The 20,398-nt window shown below is 38.5% G+C and overlaps 1 protein-coding gene across 1 annotated transcript; it reads right to left on the bottom strand.

Moving 5' to 3' along the window:
* Window positions 1–17,319: 17,319 nt before the first annotated feature.
* Window positions 17,320–17,949, bottom strand: LOC119528595 (GTP-binding nuclear protein Ran-like). Its single transcript, XM_037828921.1, has one exon. The coding sequence runs from the start codon at window positions 17,947–17,949 to the stop codon at window positions 17,320–17,322; it is 630 nt and encodes a 209-aa protein (XP_037684849.1).
* Window positions 17,950–20,398: the final 2,449 nt, after the last annotated feature.

Genomic DNA, 20,398 nt, shown 5'->3' with positions numbered 1-20,398 from the left:
ATGAAGGCATGGCCCCACCCATTCAGGGTGGGCCTTGATCAGTGGAGCCATATAAATGAGCTGAGGGACAGAAGGAACTTAGTGCATCTGTAAGTGATGTTTTGAAGAGGAGCTACAGCCAAGAGGGACACTTTGAAGAAAGCACAGGAGCTGCAGATGAGAGACATTTTGAAGACGGCCATTGAAAGCAGACTCTTGCTCCGGAGAACCAAAGAGAGGACAAACACCCCAAGTGCAACTAAGAGTGACATTTTTGAGGAACTGCAGCCTAGAGAGGAACGTTCTGGGAGAAAGCCATTTTGAAACCAGCACTTTGGAGCAGATGCCAGCCATGTGCCTTCCCAGCTAACAGAGGTTTTCCGGACACCACTGGCCATCCTCCAGTGAAGATACCTGATTGTTGATGCATTACCTGGGACACTTTATGGCCTTAAGATTGTAACTGTGTAACCAAATAAACCCTCTTTTATAAAAGCCAATCCATCTCTGGTGTTTTGCATTCCGGCAGCATTAGCAAACTAGAACAATTGGTTTCTATTATCGATTATTAATGCTCCTGAATTACTTACAGAGAATATGTGTTTCTCTGACTCTATGTGTGTCAAACAGAGGGCAGTGGTGTTGACATGCAGCTAGAAATACAATATGCTAAAATTATTACTCTTATATAGTTTTAATCATAATGCATAATTTATTTTAAATTTTTAAATCATCTTAAAGCAGGGTGTGATGTTTTTATATTTATCAAATTGATGCATTGGTTAAAATGGACCACATTTTACATGAGGACTATTGGAGTCCCTCATTTGAACTATAATTTGCCAAGAACACAGGGTAGGTCTTTTAAATAGGTTGATTGTGATTCTTAATACTTATAATTTAAAACCACCATCTCAAAAGAAACAATAAAATTAAAATCTTCCTATCCAACTATCAATTTTCACTCTGTAAGAGTTGCTGCCCTTTCTTCAAAGTATCCAACTTTTTAATAGCAACACAGTCAACATCTCAGTGTTCCTTTTCCATAGGAAGGTGGGGGCTGTATGCTTTCAAAGTACAGGCTGTACTGCACACATTGCAACTTTGTCCAAAAGAAAGGAAAAAGCGTGCTCACGGCAAGTTCCCAGAACACACAGACACCCAAAGAAGAGCTCGATTAGAGCACTGACCCTTTCAAGTACATTGCACAACCCAAGATGGCTTATCTGAATCCTCCACTCAAAGCTTGCTCCAGATGGTAGGGTCAGATTGAGACTAAAATTCTTGCAAGTGTGCCTGCAAGCATCTCCACCCTGCCAAAACTTCAACCGAGCCAGGTAGTTGGTCTGGTCAGATCTCCAGACTTTGAGCCATTACTGGTGACTTCCTGCTTAAATGCATGTCAGTCAACCTTTCAGCCTTCACTGAAATTACCTCACAAAGAGGCCCATTACATTGTCAGAAAGTTTTAGATCAATGGTTCCCATCCTTTTCCTTTATTGGACTTTCCTTCTTAACATCAGTACATTTTTTAATCTAATTGAACTTTTAGTATTTATTGAATGAGAAAAATACATAGTGGCAAAAAAACTACTACTGTTCTAATAATTGAGCTACTATCAATCTAATAATTTTAAACAGTTAATCAACATTATCTATAGATATTTGAAAAATAATAGTTATGCATGAGACATTCAATCTTCAGGCAAGACTTGAGGACTTGAATTATTTAAGTTTGTTTTAGTTGCAAGCAACAAACTCTGGCCAGAACAGATTAAAAGCCTCCAAGGAAGAGTTGAATATCAAGACTTGGGAAGGACAATAGGAGAATCCTAGCCTTTCAGTTCAATAGTCCAGATTCCTGGTTCAAGAAATTGATTGAGCCAGCTTGGGCCAGTTATCTACTTCTGAGCCAACTATGACCAAGGAAGCAAGGCAAAGAGAACAAATATAGCTGTTGGGAATTAGCCCTGTGTATCCAATTGGGATCAACAGTTGGCATTTCACTTTTAAGAATTTTTCATCCTCCTTGAAAAATTACCTTTGAAAGTTCTTGGGTAGAGAATCAGAGCTATCCTTTCCTGGGAAGTCTCTGAAATTGGCATTCCCAAAGTTTAGGATTCCCTATCTTCTCTGTTTTGACTCTTGTCCTTCATTCTTCCAGTCTGCCTTGGTGATCAAAATTAAGGACAGAATACTATTTTCTCTTATTGTTTTATCCTCCTGAGTGATGAAGATGCCAGGAGATGGGTGATTTAGCAGATGCTCTTCTTTGAGCAAAATTAGAGTTCAGGATCACATCAGGTGTATTTGTCTGGCCAGTGTTAGATCTTTAATTTCTATGTAGGAGGGACTTAGTGGGGACAATTTAATTGGAAGAGAAGAGTAGGAGACTCATCTTGAACCAGCATTTTTATAACAAGCCCTCCAATTTTCTCCCAACATTGTACATGTAGTGGATGTTATAGCTGCCCTGCTCAGATTCCCTCCGTTGGCTATGGCTGCCCCCTTTGCTGGAAATTGTCCTCAACGAAACAGGAGTCTACTCACTTAAAAAGTTACAGCCTTCCACAAAGAAAGATCTTCATAGTCAAAAGCCTCACTTAAATTCTGTATAGTTTTTCCCAAATGAACACACTATATCTACCTTTTTCTCTGTAGGACTCACAAAATGCCATTGGCCAAAAGAACAAAAATCTCTCCAGGCCATACACCTTGTAAAGTAAGTAGGATTAGACAATTTTGATAACTTATAATTGAGGCTTAGCCTGAACACCAAATAAACCCTGACCCAGGCATGCCACACTTCTTAGGAACACCTACTGTCAGATTTAAGTATTGCTGCTTAGCTAGCTGCTCATTATGATGTTCCAGAATTGACATATCAATTCTGCTGCATTGATTTTTTTTTTTTTTTTTACAGCTGTGGAATCATCCTTATCAAGGATTGAGAACAAATGGAGATATTTCATTCACCTGTTTTTTTGTTTGTTTGTTTTGTGTGTGTGTGTGTTTTGGCATCCAAATTAGGGAAAGGCAAGCAGATGCTAAGTATGTGCAAGGCTGGCTTCAACCAAATTCTCCCCTCCGGTGACATGATCTCAGTGCTCATGAATTAGGTGCAATTGTTATGGAGAAAAAAAAGAAGAGGGTAGGGAGAGTTATGTTGTTACTCAGTGAAGACTGGAATCTAAACAAAGTCTTATCTGGGGAGAAATAAAAGAAGAGAAAAAACATGCAGCTTTAGAGTTGTATCAGACTTCCAACTAATTAGGATTAAGATTCAAAGCAAATGTGTGAACTCTCACCTCAAAGACAAATTTTCCAAAAAGTGGTAAGCCCTTGCCAATAAGGTCAAGAAACAAAAGATCTAAATCATAGCAATATGTAATTCTATACATAAATTGTATAATTCAAAGTTTACTACTTTTAAAGGAATGGATTTTTATCTGGGCTTACAGTTTGTGTCTTTGCTAATTATGTGCCAAAATAAACAGATGGAATTGTTTCTGACATACAAAATCAATGTTATAGTATTGAATGCTATTAATTATCATGTGAATAATGTAAAGTATAATAGTACCAAGAATGAATAGTTTTGTTGTTCCAACCAGTAAGGAGTTATTTGATTGGCATATCAATTTTGCTGTGTGGATTTTTCTTTTTTCAAAGGAAGAAATCCTTTTTCACTGGCTAAATGCGTTGGTAACCACTGGCTCCTCCCGAACAGGGACATACCCTGCCTCTCAGCAAGGAACAGTCAGTCCTAGAGGTGCTAGATTGTTGAATGCAGATAGATATTCACTGAACCAGCATTTCTCTTGTTGACCTCTGTGTACAGTTGACTGGCAATTCTTGGGTAATTTAGTGTTTTGACTGCACTGGCTTCTGACTACATAGGGCTCTGTTGTACCTGTTGAGATTCACCTTCAGAATAAAAGCATGGGAAGTCCTTGCTCAAAACCTGTAAGTGCCCCACCATTTACGTGGTTCAATGCCATTGTGAACCTCACAAAATCCACATTAAGCAGCCAGAGCAGAAAGCATATTGCTTATATGTGGGAGATCTTTTCGGTCTTAGTGGATTTTTTGTCCTCAGGAAGTCTTTGCAGTCTTGCATTGACAGCGAGCTTGTTACCACAGAGAATGGGACAGAAGCCAGTTTTAGTTAGCCTTTGCCTTAGAGGAACCAGTTTCCAGAGATCCATTCATCGGCACTATCATGATTACTAAGAACAACCCTAATTATTTCTGCTGCTACATTTGATAGTAAATATGTGACCATTGTTTTAGTTTCCTAGGTTGGTTTGAACAATGGAAATTTATTAGCTCACAGTTTAAGGCTGAGAAAATGTCCAAATCAAGGCATCATCAAGGTGATGCTTTCTTCCCGAAGACCGGCTGCTGGCGATCCTTGGCTCCTGTGCCACATGGCAAGGCACGTGGCAGCAGCTCCTGGCCTTTCCCTTCTCTTCCAGGTTTTGTTGATTTCAGCTTCTTGCTTTAGTGGCTTTCTGTCTCACATTCCCTGTCTCTGTGTATGTTCATTCCATTTATAAAGGACTCCAGTAAGAGGATTAAGGCCCATCCCAAATGAGATGGGTCACACCTTAACTGAAGTAGCCTTGTCAAAAGGCCTACTTTAAATGAGTCCACACCCACAGAAATGGATTAACTTTAAGAACATGTCTTTCTGCAGGTACATACAGCTTCAAACCATCACAACCATTTTGATACCAGAAGGTCAAAGTCAGGCTTAACGTCCAAGTCAATGATTAAAAAAAACACTCTGCTTTGGTAAAGGGGTGGAGAAACAAGCACACACAGATTATTTGAGGGAATGTAAATTGGTACAACCTCCATGAAAGGCAACTTGGCAATAGGTATCAATACTGCACATACTATTTGACCAAACAATTCCACTTCTAGAAATTTATCCTGCAGATTTATTCACAGATGTACAAAACAACTTGTAGTACAAGGGTGTTGATAACAGTATTGTTTGTAATAGCAAAAGCTTGGAAACTAAACATCTGTGAACTTGGAACTGGTTAAAGAAATTATGGTATACCCATACAGTGGAATACCTTATAGCTATTAAAAAGAATGAGGAAGCTCTCTTTGTGCTAATGTGGAAGAATCTACAAGAGACATTGCTAAATGAAGAAAAGCAAGGTGCAGAATTGAATAAAATGGTACCATATAACTGAAAAAATATATATGTAAAAAAGGTCTTTATGGTATGTTATATAAATATTCATGCTAGTATATGCATAAACCATCTTAGGAAGATGCAATAAATGATTGTTTCTGAGAGCCTGGTGTCTAAATGCCTTGGGTGGGAGAGAAACTTATTTCTTATTGTTCACCCTTTCATACCCTTTTGAATGTTGTATAATATACAAGTTTTCCTAATTCAAAAACAACCAGCACCTAATTTTAAAATTCCATGCCACTGTCTTACAAGAAAGTAGGTTAGGCCAGAGAAGAAGGGAGAAGCCTTACGTGACTCACATTTGCTATTCATTACCAGCTCTGATGAAAGGGGTGAAGAAGAAAATTTATTTTCCTAACAAACAATTATACAGTACTTCTCTTTGCCAGGCCCTGTTGTAAGCACTTAATAAATATTTAATTCACTCCTCACAACAACCCTATGAAGTAGGTGCTCTACAGATGAGAAAATTGGGGCACAGAGAAGTTAAGTAACTTACCCAAGTTCACAGAGCTGGTAGGTAGCAGAGTCAGAATTTAAACCCTAGCAGTGTGACTCCAGAGTTTATGCTCTTTATGAATGCTACTTTCCACCAAGCTATATTGTTCTTCAGGAATGAGAAAAACATGGCATTGATCATCTTGAATATAATCAACAAAAGTAGTCATATTCTGAAATTAATTCAGAAACGCCACCCTCCCTCCTCTATATAAAATTTTTTTATTGTGGTAACATATATACAACATTAAATTTTCCATTAGAGTGGTCTTAACTACATTCACCAGCAGCCATTACCAAAATTTTTCCATCCTCCCAAATAGAAACTCTGTACCTGTTAAGCATTAACTTCTCATTTCCCACCCCTATCCCTGGTAAACTGGAATGCACTTTCTGTCTCTATGAATTTGCATATTATATTTTTCATGTTAGTGAGATCGGACAATATCTGTCATTTTCTATCTGGCGTATTTCACTCAACATGAGGTTTTCAAGGTTCATCCAAGTTGCTACATGTTATCAGAACTTCATTCCTTTTATGGCTAAATAATATTCTATTGTACATATATACCAAGTTTTGTTGATCAGTTTTTCTGTTGATGGACACTTGGGTTGCTGCCACCTTTTGACTATTGTGAATAATGCTGCTATGAACATTGGTGTACAAATACCTGCTTGAGTTCTTGCTTTCAATTCTTTTGCTGTATACCTAAAAGTAGAATTGCTGGGACACATGGTAACTCTACGTTTAACTTTTTTTTTTTCCTGCTCTTCATGGACTTTTGGGGTTGTCAGCAGCTGTTTTTTGATTTGGTTTTTATTTTGTGACAAAAACTTGAATCCATTTTATTGTGAAATAATTTCAAACTTACTGGACAATTTCAAAAATAATACAAACCCCATACAGAGAACTCCAACTTACCCCACCCCAGCTACCCAGATCCACCAATTTTAAAATTTTGCCTCCTCTGCCATATCATTCTGTCTATCTATCTATCTATCTATCTATCTATCTATCTATCTATCTATCTATCATCTATCTATATCTTCTGAACATTTGAGAGCAGGTTGCATACATCATACTCCTTGAACACATAGTACTTACATGAACCTTTCCTGTGAACAAAGATATTCACTTATGTGTCACCTTAAGTGCAGTTATCAAGTTCAAGAAAATTTAACATTGATATAAAGCTTACATTGTATATTCCGATTTTTCTTATGTCCCTGTAATGTCCTTTTGAGCCTTTTTCCCTCCATTCTTAGAGCCTGTCCAGTATCATTAATAAATTAATTGTCATTATCTCTTTAGTTTATGTCAGCAGCATTTTTAATAATATGAATGAGGCTATTGGGAAGATTCTTCTGCATAATTCCATTATTCTGGGTAAATATGTGCAGGAGTTTTTTGAGGATATATGCCTTCTGAGTAAAACAGCTGTTGCAGAGTTTATACAGTTTCATTTCAATTTTGCCAAATAAGACCCAATTGTTTTCCAAAGTTGTTGAACCTCTTTATTTACCTTCCCAAAGAATGAAAATTCCCTTTGGTTTTTAATCTTATTAACTGGTGCTGACATTTTTAATTTTTGCAAGTCAAGTTAGTGTGAAATGTTATATCATTAGTAGCTAAGTTGAATATGTTTTTAAATATTATTGGTCACTTACATTTCCTTTCCAGTGAAATGTCTGTCCATGTCTTGGCTTATTTTTCTTTTGAGTTATCTTTGGTTTACAAACTCGTAGATGTATTTTTATGCTTTGTATATTTAGAGTCATGTTTAAGAAATTCTTCCTTAACTACAAGGTGATAAAGTTATTTCTCCTATGAATATTTTTTTGAAGTTTTAAAATTTTGTCTTTCAAATTTAAGCCTTTCATTCATTTGGAATTGTTTCTGTGTATATTGTGAGGTGGAGATCCATATCCATTTTCTTCATATGGATATTCCATTTTTTAGTTCCACTTATTGAATAGTAGCCCTTCTTTTCCCCATTTCTCTAAAGTGCATCTGTTTTTATGGTTTTTGTGTCATTTCTGGGCTCTCTGTTCAGTTCCATTAGAGAATTTGTCCAAGTGAGCAAGAAGTCAGGCCTCTACCATACCTTCTTGCTCATTATAGCTTTAAAAAATGTTTTGATATCTAGTAAGTCCTTTCAGCCTAACCAACTTTTCTTGGCCCCTTTGATCTGTCATATAAATTTCACATTCAAAAAAAAAAAACCACGTTGGGATTTTCATTGGCTTTTACATGAATTTATATTAGTTTAAATAGAATTGATGTCTGTAAGCTGTTGTGTCCTGTCCCAGGACCATGCTATATCTTTCCATTTATATTGGCCTTCCTTAAAAGCTTTTTACAAGTTTAATAAATTTCTCCAAAACAGCTTGCACATTATTTGCTAGATTCATTCTTATTTTTATTTGCTATCACAAATGGTTTTTTAAAAATTTTCTTATCTAACATTTTGTTGCTGATATAAAGAAGTATTATGGACTCTTGTGTATGAATTTTGTATATATCAGCTTTGTTAAAATCTCCAATTAATTCTAATAATTATTTGTCCACTTAATTCTTGGATTTTCTGTGTAGACAATCACAGAATCTGAAATAATTACAGTATTGTTTATTCCTTTCTAATCCTTATACATTTAATTTGTTTTTTGTATTCTTGTTGTATAGTATGTTTTATGATTGAGGAACCATCAAACTGTATTTCACAATGGCTACAACGTTTTACATACTCACCAACAAAGTACTAAGTCTCTTCATCCTCGCCAACACTTATTTTCCAATTTTTTTTTTTTTTTTTTTTAATAATGACCATCCTAGTGGGTGTGAAGTGGCTTCTCATTGTGGTTTTCATTTTTATTTCCTTAATGGCCAACGATGTTGTCTTTTCATGTGCTTATTAGCCATTTGTATATCTTCTTTGGAAAAGGTTGATTCAAGTTCTTGGTCCAATTTTTCTTTGGGTTCTTTTTTTGTTGTTGAATTGTAGGAGTTCTTTGTATATTCTGGATATTAACCTCTTATCAGAAATAGGGTTTCCAAATATTTTCTCCCATTCTCCAGGTTGTCTTTTTACTTTCTTGACAATATCCTTTGATACACAGAAGTTTTTAGCTTTGATAAAGTCCAATTTATTTACTTTTTTGTTGTTTGTCCTTTTATTTATTTATTTATTTATTTATTTATTTATTTATTTATTTATTTTTCTGGGCTTTCAATGATGTGCAGAAACCATTCTTTCCCATTTTTAGGTGACAGTACTTGAGTAAATTCCCAGAATTCAATTGATAGCTCTACTATAAAAGCCTGAGCTCAGTTCCCATGTTGATGAACTCTACCAAATACATAAGAGGGAGGGATTAAGGGCAGCTTTGTGAAAATGATTTGATAAGGGAGAGAGAAGTAAGGTACTCAGAGGACAAAAGAGGAACTCAATCTTTGTCTTGTTTGATCAGGCAAAAATAAATGTGGAATATCTTTGACCACCTTTATGCGCTCAAACAGATCTCCCAAAGCAAGCCATCCAAACAATGCTCCAATAAAAATAGATAGCACTTATTATATATGTAACACTGCTTTAACGTTCATAAATTGACAATTTGGAGTCTGGTCTTAAACTTGATTTGCTGAGTACCTCAGGCAGTTATTGGCTCCTCATACCAATGGACCCTTATCTGTAATGAAGCTAACACATTGTTTACTGTTTTATATACATACATTATCCCTACTTTTCAAGAAAGTTCTGTGAGGAAGGCATTTCTGTGATGAAAGCAGAGTTTCTAAATTGGTCCCCAAAGATGTCCCATCCCAATCCCAAAAACCTGTGAATACAATGAGATACCACACCTGTGATTATATTATGTTGTATGGCAGCGTTGACCTTAAGGAGCCTGGACCTTATTTAATCACATGAGCCCTTACACGTCTTCTCACCCTGAGAGCAGAAGAAGGCAGAGGCCTTTGAAGTGTGACAAACACTGGACACACAGTCGCTGGGAGGGGCCACTAGAGAGGAATGTAGGTCAACGTAAGGAGCCCTGCGAGGCCCCTGGCTGACAGCCAGCCAGGAAATTGAGGACCCCAGTCCTACAACTGCAAGGAACTGAATTCTGCCAATTAACAGGAATCATCTTGGAAGAAGGTCCTGAGCTCCAGGTAAGAATGCACACCTTGTCTACAGCCAAGTGAGAATCAGCAGAGAACCTAGTTATCCCATCTGTGACTTCTGACCTACAGAGCTGTGACATAATTAATGGGTGTTGTTTTAATGATCCAGATTTGTGAATATTTATTATGCAACAGTGGAAAATGAATATAGCATTCATATCCTCCTGGAACTGAGGTCCTAAGAACTAAATTGGTTAAAGCCAGCTTGTTGACTGGGGGGAGGGGCAGGATTTCACTTAGTCCTGACTTCAAAAGCAGTCTACTTCCCTCACTGTCTCACCACCTTGGATGGGGAGCACACAGACCTGCCCACGCCACTGCTAATAAGAACTGTGTTAACCAATCAGGAGCCACAGGGTGGAAAAGGAATACACTCCCTCTGACTCAGGAAAGGATGACTCAGGTCCTTACTTATTTTTAGAAACCAACATGAAACTATTGGCTGAACAATAGCTTGGGTCTCTGCAATGATTGTGGTCTGTGGGAGTGGCCTCCAAGTATCTGCTCTGTTGAGATGTATTAGCTGGTCTTCTCTTTTAGCTACTGGCACTAGGTGACTGATTTCCAAACAAGTGAAGCTGAGTGGATTTAGATAGATTAACTAGAATACAGCAAGAAGCAGTTAAAGGAAGAAAAAGCAAATCCTGTGGCTCTTGTTAACATGCTGAAGCACACATGAACACACACTCAAACCCCTCTCTCCAAGGCCTAGCTTTGTAAATACAAAAGGAATTTTTAAGAGCATTTACCATCAGGACCTGGCGCAGCTCCCTATCTGACCTTTGTTTCCCCTTTCTGGCTCATTTCACTCCAACCACAAAGTCTCTGGGCTCTCCCTTATATATGCCAAGCCCTTTCCTGCTTTGGGGCCTTGGCATTTCTGTTCCCCTTGACATAGAATATTCTTCTTTTAGTTCCTATCCTTCATTCTCTGCTCAAGTGGCATCTTACCAGAGGGTCTTTCCCTGATCATCTTAATTGAAACAGCAGTGTTGTCCCCATCACTATCTCCTTACCCTACTTTATTTTTCTTCACAGCACTTTTACCACCTGATATGCCTTTTATCCAAAAATATGTTTATTTTCTGTCTCCCACACTAGAATATAAGCTCTACTGAGGGCAGACAGAGTTTTTCTGTTGTAGTCATTACTGCATCCCTAGGGTCCAGAAAAATTCCTGGCACATAGTAGGGGTTCAAATTTTTGTTGACTGAATTAATAGATTGGGAACAAAAACATTGCATCTGTTTAAATAATCTGTCACTCCTGAGGCATCCCTGAACTTAATCTTTTTTCTTTTCTTTCTTTCTTTTTTTTTTTTCTTTACTTTTACTAACTGGTTTGATGTGGAAAAAGATAGTTGATTGCATGGTTGTACAAAGCCTAGAATAAAAAAGACTAAAAACTAGAGAAAGTATGACATAAAAATGAAATCTTTCCCTTGCTTTCAATATAGTGTGACCTTGAAGAAGTTATTTATGTCTCTGGTCTCCAGATGCCCTATCTTTAAAATGGGGATAATGATAGGGCCCTGTTTGAAGAGTCTAGATCAGATGGGGTCTGGATATTTCTTCCTACACTTCCTACCCTTTTAAATTAGAACTCAGTTTTTAGAGAATCAGAAAATTTGGCTTTTAGCCCTGACTATGTAAAACATAAACTGAATGTGTAACTTAGGGCAAATCCCTTATAGTCTCTCTGGGTCTCCAGATAAACCAAAATTTATCTGAGATCCCTTTGAGGTTGAGCTTCAGTCACAGGTCCAGAGGGGAGTGGGAGGGATGGGGAGCTGGGTCGACCAGACATCTGGTGTTTGTGAGGCCTTGGTCTCTGTCTCAGTTGGGTCCAGGTAGACCTGTTGTCTGGTGGGGGTGGAAACTCAATACTGAAAAGTAGATTCTGTAAACATTTTTTGAGCATTCACTATGTGCTATACACTGGGGATTCCATAGTGAATGCAGCAGACAAGTTCCCTGCCCTCTTATATTCTAGTGGTAGGAAACATATAACAAACAGGTAAGAGGAAAATAAGTCAAAACTATGAGAAGTGTCAGGACGAAAATAGCAGGATGAGATAATAAAGAATAGCAGATAAGAACTATAGAATTAACTGAGTCAGGGAAGACTTTTCTGGAGCATGCAAACTGAGCTTGAAAAGATGAGAAAAACCCAGCCATGGGAAGAGCATTCCAGGCAAAGGGAAAGTCCAGCAACCATTGAGGAAGACCTTGAGGCTGGAAAGGGTCAGGAAGTTCTAGGACAAAGTGTGCTGAGGGTGTAGTGTATGAAGATGAGAAGAGGCTGTGAGGCAGGTACGAGTCACTTCATATGAGCGAGGTCTTAGACGCCATGGTGAGGGTGTCTGGGACTGAGGAGTTTCCCAAGATGCAGAACTTTCAGTGCTAACACCAGGAAAATCTTTGGCAAAATAAGATAAGTTGGTCACCCTAACCATGGTAAGGAGCTGGGATTTACTCTGTCTGCATAGGCAGTCACTGGAGGGTCTTAAGCAGGGAAATGATATGTTGTGGTTTCTATTTTCAAAGGTCACTCTGGCTTTTGTGTGGCAAATGCATTGGGAAAGAGCTACATAGAAAATGGAGAGGCAATCCTCCATGCAAGAGAGGATGGTGGATTGAAATAGAGTGAGGGTCTTGAAGATGAAGAGAGAGATGTGGTTGGACACAAGGTACAATTTGGAGGTACAATGGACAGGACTTGAGGACGTATCTGGTAAAGGGAAAGAAGTTAAGGATGACGCCTGGGTTTCTGGCTTTAGTAACTGAGTAATTGGTTTTGCCAAAAGAGGGAAGTCTGGGGAGGACCAGGTATGGTAGCCATGGGCAGGCAGAGTGAAGGCATCTAGAGTACCAATTTGGTAATACAAAGTCCCTTCTACTCTATAATTCCAGAATCTCATGACTTTGTGAGTCACCATCTTCCTATAAATTAGAAAAAAAACTAACACTCATAGTGAAGACAATCTTATTGTTAACATTCAAAGTATTTTGTAAGCAGTGGCTAATTAGTTCTCATAACAGTTGTTCTGAGTTGTTAATTACCTGAACCCCATTTTACAGGTTCTGGAAAAGAGCTAGTATCAGTAATTTGCCTAAGGCTAGAGTAAATTGTAACTAACAACGGCACCAATTAATTCCTGGTAGTCCTATGCTCTGCCAATCTTTTGAAAAAGTAATTCCTTTGGCTAGGATAAGTAAATCTAATAGTATTTTGGAAAAGTAAGGCATTGTCTTTGAGATCATGTTCTGGCTTTGCCCCTTATTACTGATGTGATTTGGACCCATATAAAAAAAATAATATTCCTGAACCTCAGTTTCTTTAATTATGAAATAATTATCTTACAGAGTTAAATGCATAGCATGTTACTACTTCATGCGACACTTCTCTTCCTTGAAATGATTTCTGCCAGATAACCAACTGTCATCCTATCAGAGAGACTTTCTCTGATTACCCTATGAAAGATTAAGAGCATGCCCACCCAAAGGCACTACACCCTTCTTTAGCCTGGTTTGATTTTTCTTTATAGCATTTATTACCACCTGTTCTGGTTTGCTAATGCTGCTGGAAGGCAAAACACCAGAAATGGTTTGGCTTATTTGGTTACACAGTTACAGTCTTAAGGCCATAAAGTGTCCATCAACAAAGGGTACCTTCACCGGAGGATGGCTAATGACATCTGGAAAAGCCCTGTTAGCTGGGAAGGCACGTGGCTGGTATCTGCTTGCTCCTAGGTTGTGTTTCAAAATGGTGTTCTCCAAAATGTCTGCATCAGCTTCCAATGGCTGTCTTCAAAATGTCTGTCTCAGCTCCAGCTAGCTGTGAGCTCCTTCTGTCTGAGTTTATATAGTGCTCTGGTAAACTAAACAAGGCCCACGCTTTATGGGTGGGGCCACAACTCCATGGAAATTATCCAATCAGAATTATCACCTACAGTTGGGTGGGTCACATCTCCATGGACACTGAACCAATATGTTCCAACCCAATCCACACTAATACGTCTGTCCCAACAAGAATGCATTCAACAATATGGCTTTGTCTGGAGGACATAAATATACAAACCAGCATATCACCTGAACTGCTATATATTCATTTCCAGAAGATCAAGAATTTGGTCACTGTTTTATTTCCAAGGTCTAGAATGATGCCTGCAAAGTGAGCATTCAATGCATAATTGTTGAATGAATGAATAAATTAAATGAAATCGTGTATATAAAATACTTAGCACAACATCTGTACATGGTAGGGACTCAATACTTGTTAGTCGTTATTATATCAGAAAAGGAATTGGGAAATGTACTCAATTTTATATATTCCTTCTCTAAGAAACTATTCTAGCAGCACTTCTTTGTATATTTACATTAAAAACAAATCTTTACTTCACACCCAGTAGAATGGCTACCATTTAAAAAATGGAAAATAACAAGTGTTGACAAAGATATGGAGAAACAGGAGCACTTACACATTGGTGGGAATGTAAAATAGTGCAGCCACTGTGGAAAACAGTTTGATGGTTCCTCAGAAAGTAGTTCTATTTACTATATGACCCAGCAATCCCACTTCTAGGTACATAACCAAATGAATTGAAAGCAGGGACTCAAACAGGTACCCTAGCACTCCTGATCTCTCTTACTCTGCTTTAATTTTTTTAACCATAGCACTTTTCACCTTAAAAGTATTACATAATGTATTTGTTTAGTATGTTTATTGCTTCCATTAAAATACAAACTCCATGCGGGTGGGAATTTTTATCATCTTTTGTTCACTGATATCACTATGAGATGAACGAACAGTCTGTCACCTCATAGATGATGAAGGAAACAAACTCCAAGACCTAAACAAAAGGTAAGGTTGATGCAGGAAGGGAGAGGAGACAAAAACTGTAATCACTGGTCTCAGATCATATCAGACTGATGCAGTAGCATAACCTCTGCCTGATGCCAGTGACTTCTTACGTGGCTTCTGTCAAGGATGTCCCTCCCATGCATCTTTTCTGTTTCTCCCCTCTGCTCCCAGCATCAGTCTCTAGTTGTGATCACCAGCCCCCAGTTGAATTATTTTCCTGGTAATTGCCATTTATTTATTAACTGTATCTCTTTCCTACCTCTCTAATTTTCCAATTCTCCTTCTATCATGAAAAATAAAATTAAAAACTGAATAAAGCAATCAATTGAGCAGTCAACTAATATTTAACATTTACTAAGTATCTGCTATACTCTTAACAGATATGGTGTATCCTGGTGATTGAACCAGCATCCTTGGGGTTGGAGAGAATTTGGGTGAAATCCTGGATTGGTCTCTTACTAGCTGGTTGACATGGGGCAGTCACTTAACCTGTTTCCTCATCTGTAAAATGGAGATAATACTAGCATGTGCCTCAGACGCTGTTTTGAGAAACGGATGAGATAATGAATGTGAAGTACTTAGAATATTGCCAAGCACATATGAAATGGTCTATAAATGTTAGCTATTATGACAACATCTTTTCTAGGGCTCTGGGGGAATAGACTACGTGTCTAAGACTTCATCCTTGTCCCCACAGGACTTCCCAACCCATAAGTCAAAGAGAAAACAACTTGGAGATGGTTATATGGTCTAATACTAATCTGTGTAGTTTAGACAGTTAAGAGATTAGTGGTGATGAAAAGGAGTTGAAAAGAAGAAAAAGAAAAAGAAGAAGGAGAAGAAGAAGAAAGGAGGAGAAAGAAAATGGCAGATATACTGATGTGCTGTTTAAGAGGCAGAAAAATATATTAAGTGTAGTTGTTTCCCAGGGCTGCTGTACAAAAGTACCACAACTGGGTGGCTATGCCGGTTTGAATGTATTGTGTCCCCCAAATGCCATTATCTTTGTGGTCTTGTGGGACAGACGTTTTGGTGCTGGTTAGATTTGCTTGGAATGTGCCCCACCCAGCTGTGGGTGGTGACTTCGGTGGGATACTCCTATGGAGGTGTGACCCCACCCATTCAGGGTGGGCCTTGATCAGTGGAGCCATATAAAACATGCTGACTCAAAGAGACGGATGGAGTGCAGCTGTGAGTGACGTTTTGAAGAGGAGCAAGCTTGCTAGAGAGGAACGTCCTGGGAGAAAGCCATTTTGAAACCAGAACTTTGGAGCAGACGGCAGCCACGTGCCTTCCCAGCTAACAGAGGTTTTCCAGACGCCATTGGCCATCCTCCGGTGAAGGTACCCGATTGCTGGTGTGTTACCTTGGATGCTTTGTGGCCTTAAGACTGTAACTGTGTAGCGAAATAAACCCCCTTTTTATAAAAGCCTATCCATCTCTGGTGTTTTGCATTCTGCAGCATTAGCAAACTAGAACAGTGGCTTAAAACAACATAAATTTATTCTCTCACAGCTCTGGAGGCCAGGGGTATGAAATCAAGGTGCCAGCAGAGCCATGAGTCCCCAGAAGTCTTCCAGCTTCTGGTGGCCCCATGCCTTCCTTGCAGTGGCAGCACTCCAGTCTTTGCCTCTGTCTTCACGCAGCCTTCTTTGTGTTTCCATCTCTGTGTCCTCTCCTCTTCTGAGGGCACCAGTATTTGGATTTAGGATCCACTCTCATCCAGCATAGCCTCAACTCAATTGCATCAGCAAAGAGCCTATTTCAAAATAAGGCCAGGTTCACAGGTGCTTGGGATTAGAACTTGAACATATCTTTTTAGGGGACAGAATTCAACCCACTACATTACATTTCTATTATATATATATGTATAATTATCCAAACCACATACCATTTTTATTTTGATAGTTCATGTATAAATCTTCAACAAACTTTCATGGCTTAGCCAAAATGAAGGCAGGTGGACATTATCTTAGTTTGACTGCACTGAAAATCAACCCCTTACACCAAATGCAAAAATGTTGACCTGTAATATCCAGCCTATTGGTGGGATATCATTCAAATGCACACACAACGAAAAAGTAGACACAGGGTGACTAACTTATATAGATTTTGAATTAAGTAACAGCAAAGGCTATTAAAGCATAACATGGCACAAATTTCCCTAATAATGGTTTTGAAATTTTTTAAACAAGGGATGAGTTCACTAGCTTAGATATTTGAAATACAATTTTATTCTGATTCTAAACGAAAACGAATGAGTATGACAGTAACAAACAAGACTTCACCACTGAATATCGTGATGTGACTGTAGCAGTCTTATATTTGAAACTCAAAAAGGAAACAACTGTGTCCCAAAACAACTAAATATGCAGATCCAAAAAATAAAGTTTTTTTTTTAACTGCCACATTCACTCCAAAGCCCATTCGTCTCCTTCAGCATCCCAAAGATTAAGCACATGTTCTGCTTAGCTATATAATAAAGTGGCAAACATGCTGCACCACTGACATCACAGGACAGTTGCCTATAAAACTAGACTTCTGACGCTGGGCTCCAGCTTCACTTTCTCACAGGTCATTATCTTCATGGCAGAGCAGTTGTCTGAGCAACCTCTAAGTCATGTTCATACTCTGCAGCCAAAGCTGGGTCCAGGACAACCTCTGGTGGGGCAAGAGCAGGCATGGCCACAAGCTCCAAGTTAGGGTCTCCAATCAGTTTTCTAGCAAGCCAAAGGAAGGGCTTTTCAAAGTTGTAGTTACTTTTGGCAGAAATGTCATAGTACTGAAGATTCTTCTCTCGGTGGAAGACGATGGATTTTGCCTTAACTTTCCTGTCCTTAATATCCACTTTGTTGCCACACAACACAATGAGGATGTTTTCACACACTTGTACCAGATCTCTATGCCAGTTAGGCACATTCTTGTAAGTAACTCTTGCTATTACATCAAACCTTATAATGGCACACTGGGCTTGGATGTAATAGCCATCTCTCAGGCCACCAAATTTCTCCTGACCAGCCGTGTCCCACACATTGAATTTAATAGGCTCTCTGTTAGTACGGAACACAAGGCTATGGACCTCCACGCCCAAGGTGGCTACATACTTCTCAAATTCACAGGTCAAATGACGTTTCACAAATGTAGTTTTTCCAGTACCACCATCACCAGCCAATACAAGTTTAAACTGATCTTGGGGTTCTCCTTGGGCAGCCATCGCAATGGTTCTTCCAGAAGCGTCTCGGTCCCCCATCTGACTGAGCTACATTTCTATTATATTTTAAACATATATTAAAATATATATATATTATACTTGTATTATTTAAGAAGCAGAAAAATATGTGAATGGCCAGGGCTCTATTGTGGTGCACTGTGTTGTGGTGGTCAAGGGCACTGATATTCTGGAGCCACAGGCTTGGTTCAAATCTCAGCTCTACTACTCACTGGCCAGGTGACCTTGGTCAAGTCACTTAGTCTCTCTGTAACATGGAGATAATAATACCAGTAACTATCTCACAGGATAGTTGTGAAGGTTAGATGAATTATCAAATGCAAAGTACTGAGATCAATGCCTGGCATAAGGCAATGACCCCAAAAATTAGCTACTATTATCCCACATTTATTCTTTCTTCCTCTCTTGAAGTCTTTGCTAGAGAAGAACATTTAAAATAGGATAATTGGATTCTTCCATTATTCACTCCTAATATAACATATTTGTTTCTTTTTTTCTTAGCATAATCTTGCTTTGCTCTTCTGCTTTGAAATCAAGGTGAGTTGAACGTATTTGTTTCTTAACTTAAGCTACCTATAATATGTTGATAGCAAACAAAACAAAACAAGAGACAAATCTCCTTAAAAGTAGTCTAAATGCAGCGATGCCAGGTCGGCATCCTGTGGTCTGCTGGGTAGGACCAATTCTTGAATTCTGGAAGTGAATGACACTGCATTTGAAGATGGTTATATCTTAAATAGGAGTGTCATTGCCTCATATGCCCCAAATTTTAAGCTCAGAAATTCTGCATTTAGAGTATTACTCTTCTTCCATATGGAATTTCAGGCTCTTTCATTGTCTTATTTTCCACCCAAAGGATTACCATGTAATGACTGTATGTAATGCATAGCTAATACTTGACCCTCACTGTTCTTATTTTTTTTCTTGTCTCATACACATTATAGTATACATTTCTCTTTCTACATGCTATTTTAAGTTTATACTATTTTTCTGTTGTTCTATTATTATATGATAAAGCTTTTGGACCCCTGTCCAAATGAGCATTGCATAGAAACAACCAAAATAATTTTTCATATGAGCTGTTTCCCATATTGTATTTTAAAGTAGTTCTGCCTATCTTACAGTACCTTAAATAAATTACACTGAGATATCAGATAAAATGTATAAAATCTTTCACAGAGGAGGATACAACTGTAAGTGTTATTACAGAGGCTCCATAGTGCACAAACAAAACAAAAAAGCCAAACTTCCTTTATTCTGAGGTTACTAATAATGTTTCCTATGGCATTTCTGGAAAAGAGATATGAAGCCAGATTCTTAGATTCGTTTTCTGAAAAAAAATCCTGAAAAATCCTGAACAATTGGAATGCCCATATCCTTTTAAAAAGACTCAGTTTCCTCACCTGCTCAATGGAAGTAATAATATCGTCATAGGCTTTTGTGAAGAACAGATGAGATCCTCCATGCAAGCTACTTAAAAGAGAGCCTGGTACAGAAGAGATGCTCAAAAAATGCTCATTGTTATGATTACTGGTGACATGAAGGAGAATGAGTTTGACAAGAGATAAACAAAACAGGGAGACCACTTAGGAGTTTATAGCAACAGTCCAAATAAAATATGACGAGTTTCTAGACTAAGGCAATAAAGAGGAGAGTAAAGATGCCAGAGAAATTGGTAGGTTCTGTGGACAAATCTTGGTGACCAGTTGAATGTGGGATGCGAAAGAGAGGAAGAAGTTGAAGATGATTCTAAAATTTCCAGCCTGAGCAGTGGCTGGTGATGACATTAACCAAGATTTAGAAACACAGGAAGAGGAACAAGTTTATGCGAAAAGATAATGAGTTCTGTTTGGGGACACACTGAGTGTAAAGTGCCAGGGAGACCTCCATGGAGAACTATCCAACAGGCAGATGAAAATGTGAGTGCAGATTTAGGAGTCATATGCAGATCATGAAAGCTGTGGAAGGGGGTGAAATCATCCAAGAAAAATATCTAGAATGAGAGGAAAGGGGATAGAGGACTGGCAAGACAGAGTGAGAGAAGCTGCAGAGGAGGCTGAGAAAAGTGTCCTCAGAGGAGGAGAAGAACTACCAAACTGTTAGATACTTAATCTTAGCTATCATTTGAGGAGTCCCTACTTTAGGTCAGGCCCTGTGCTAAGCCCCTGATACATATTATTTCATTTACTCTCCTCCAGAACAGTGTGAAGTAGCTGTCTTCATCCCCTTTTTTAGATGAGGAATCTGGTACAGTGGAAATGTATAACTTTTTCACTGTCACACAGAGAGTGGCAGAAATGGCTGGGAAGCCTGAAGTAATAACTGCTGCCTGGAAAATCCACTGACGGAAGCTCATCTGCTCTCTTTCACACAATTTTCTCATTCTGCGACTCTCAGATTTGAGCACACTTTGCCACACTTTACTCACTGACAA

Source organism: Choloepus didactylus, chromosome 3 (genome assembly GCF_015220235.1).
Source record: "Choloepus didactylus isolate mChoDid1 chromosome 3, mChoDid1.pri, whole genome shotgun sequence".
NCBI classification, from domain to species: domain Eukaryota; kingdom Metazoa; phylum Chordata; class Mammalia; order Pilosa; family Megalonychidae; genus Choloepus; species Choloepus didactylus.
The sequence above is the reverse complement of the archived record's forward strand: the minus strand, read 5'-3'. Positions and strand labels throughout refer to the sequence as shown.

Coding starts and splice junctions, on each gene's coding strand:
- LOC119528595 (XM_037828921.1), bottom strand. CDS start 17,949: ATGGCTGCCCAAGGAGAACCCCAAGATCAGTTTAAACTTGTATTGGCT.